General features: G+C 53.3%; 1 protein-coding gene across 1 annotated transcript in view; it reads right to left on the minus strand.

Annotated features, from left to right (window-relative positions):
- Positions 1-1,131, minus strand: part of DNAH9 (dynein axonemal heavy chain 9) — a 311,907-nt gene that overhangs the window by 184,372 nt on the left and 126,404 nt on the right. Inside the window, exon 30 of the mRNA XM_040453174.1 lies at positions 362-536. Within this exon, the coding sequence (XP_040309108.1) occupies positions 362-536 (175 nt within the window). The remainder of the gene's footprint in view (positions 1-361; positions 537-1,131) is intronic.

The raw sequence follows: 1,131 nt of genomic DNA on the forward strand, positions 1-1,131 counted from the left end.
ATTTGACAATAAATTTCATATATAAAAAAAAAATAAAAAAAATAAAACACATCCCCTTGCAAAGTAGCGTACCTATACCGCCAGTTGTTCCAAAACACCGCGGCTCTCCACGACATCGGATGCATCACCAACCCAAAAGGCAAGAGCTCAAAACCTAGCCTGATCTCATGGGTCTCGCTCCAAAGGGCCCTTCTGTGGGGACCGACGTTTCTGGCAGAGCGACGGATAGATAACAAAATAGCCCGATGCCTTCAGATTGATTCTGACATTCCGCGGTCCTGTTTTCCGCATCTTTGCTGGAACGCTGGTTTTGGCGACGGCGGACTTGCACGTGGGCGTCAAGCCCGGCATCTCCTCTTACCTGATCTTGGGCCATTGCTCCGCCGAAAGCCCAGATGGCGGCAAACACGAAATAGAGCTCGTAGGTTTCCTTGGGGCAGTCTGCAGGGATGTCCTCTGTGGTCAGGAGACACTCGAGAAGGTAGCACAGCATCTGAACCATGCTCTGCTCTGGGATTGGAATCGTCTTCTTGAATCTGCAGGGACAGACCCAGAGATGCTCTTTGACATACGGGCTTCTCTCCTAGAGGCTTGCTGGACAGCCTCGGCACCCACTTGCTTTGGGGGCACTCGTGACCCGTCAGGATCCCTGGGATTACGAGGTGCTACCGAAGGCTTTATTCTCACCGCCTACTTTTGGGTCAGCTGTCTCAACCAAGAAGGGGCCCGCGGTGCTCCGAGAAGGTCCCTTCTCATCACCCTTCCCTCCGATACCCTCCCCCGCTGCTCTTCCCTTCTCTGAACAGTGACCGCCCCCCTCAGTCCTCAGGGAGTGCAGGCCACTGCGACGGAACAAGGAACCATTCTGGTTTCCCCGAGTGTCAAAAGCCCTCCCAGAGTCAGTGCAGTGCTGAGGCTGGTCCTTCCCTGCCTTTGGCTCAGAGAAGTTCCCTCAAATCAAACACACACACTGAAGACATTTCCTCGGGAACCCGAGTCTTACGGGCGGGGAGGCAGAGTGGGCCCGGACAGCTGCTTGTTGTAGATACAATCATGGCTTACTTGACGGAGCTCGTCTTCTGAAAATACGCCTCACTCTTCTGTGGCCTAGGTTTTGTACTTAAAAATTTG

Source organism: Herpailurus yagouaroundi, unplaced genomic scaffold, assembly GCF_014898765.1.
Source record: "Herpailurus yagouaroundi ecotype Mexico unplaced genomic scaffold, PumYag 208, whole genome shotgun sequence".
In the NCBI taxonomy this organism is placed as follows: Eukaryota; Metazoa; Chordata; class Mammalia; order Carnivora; family Felidae; genus Herpailurus; species Herpailurus yagouaroundi.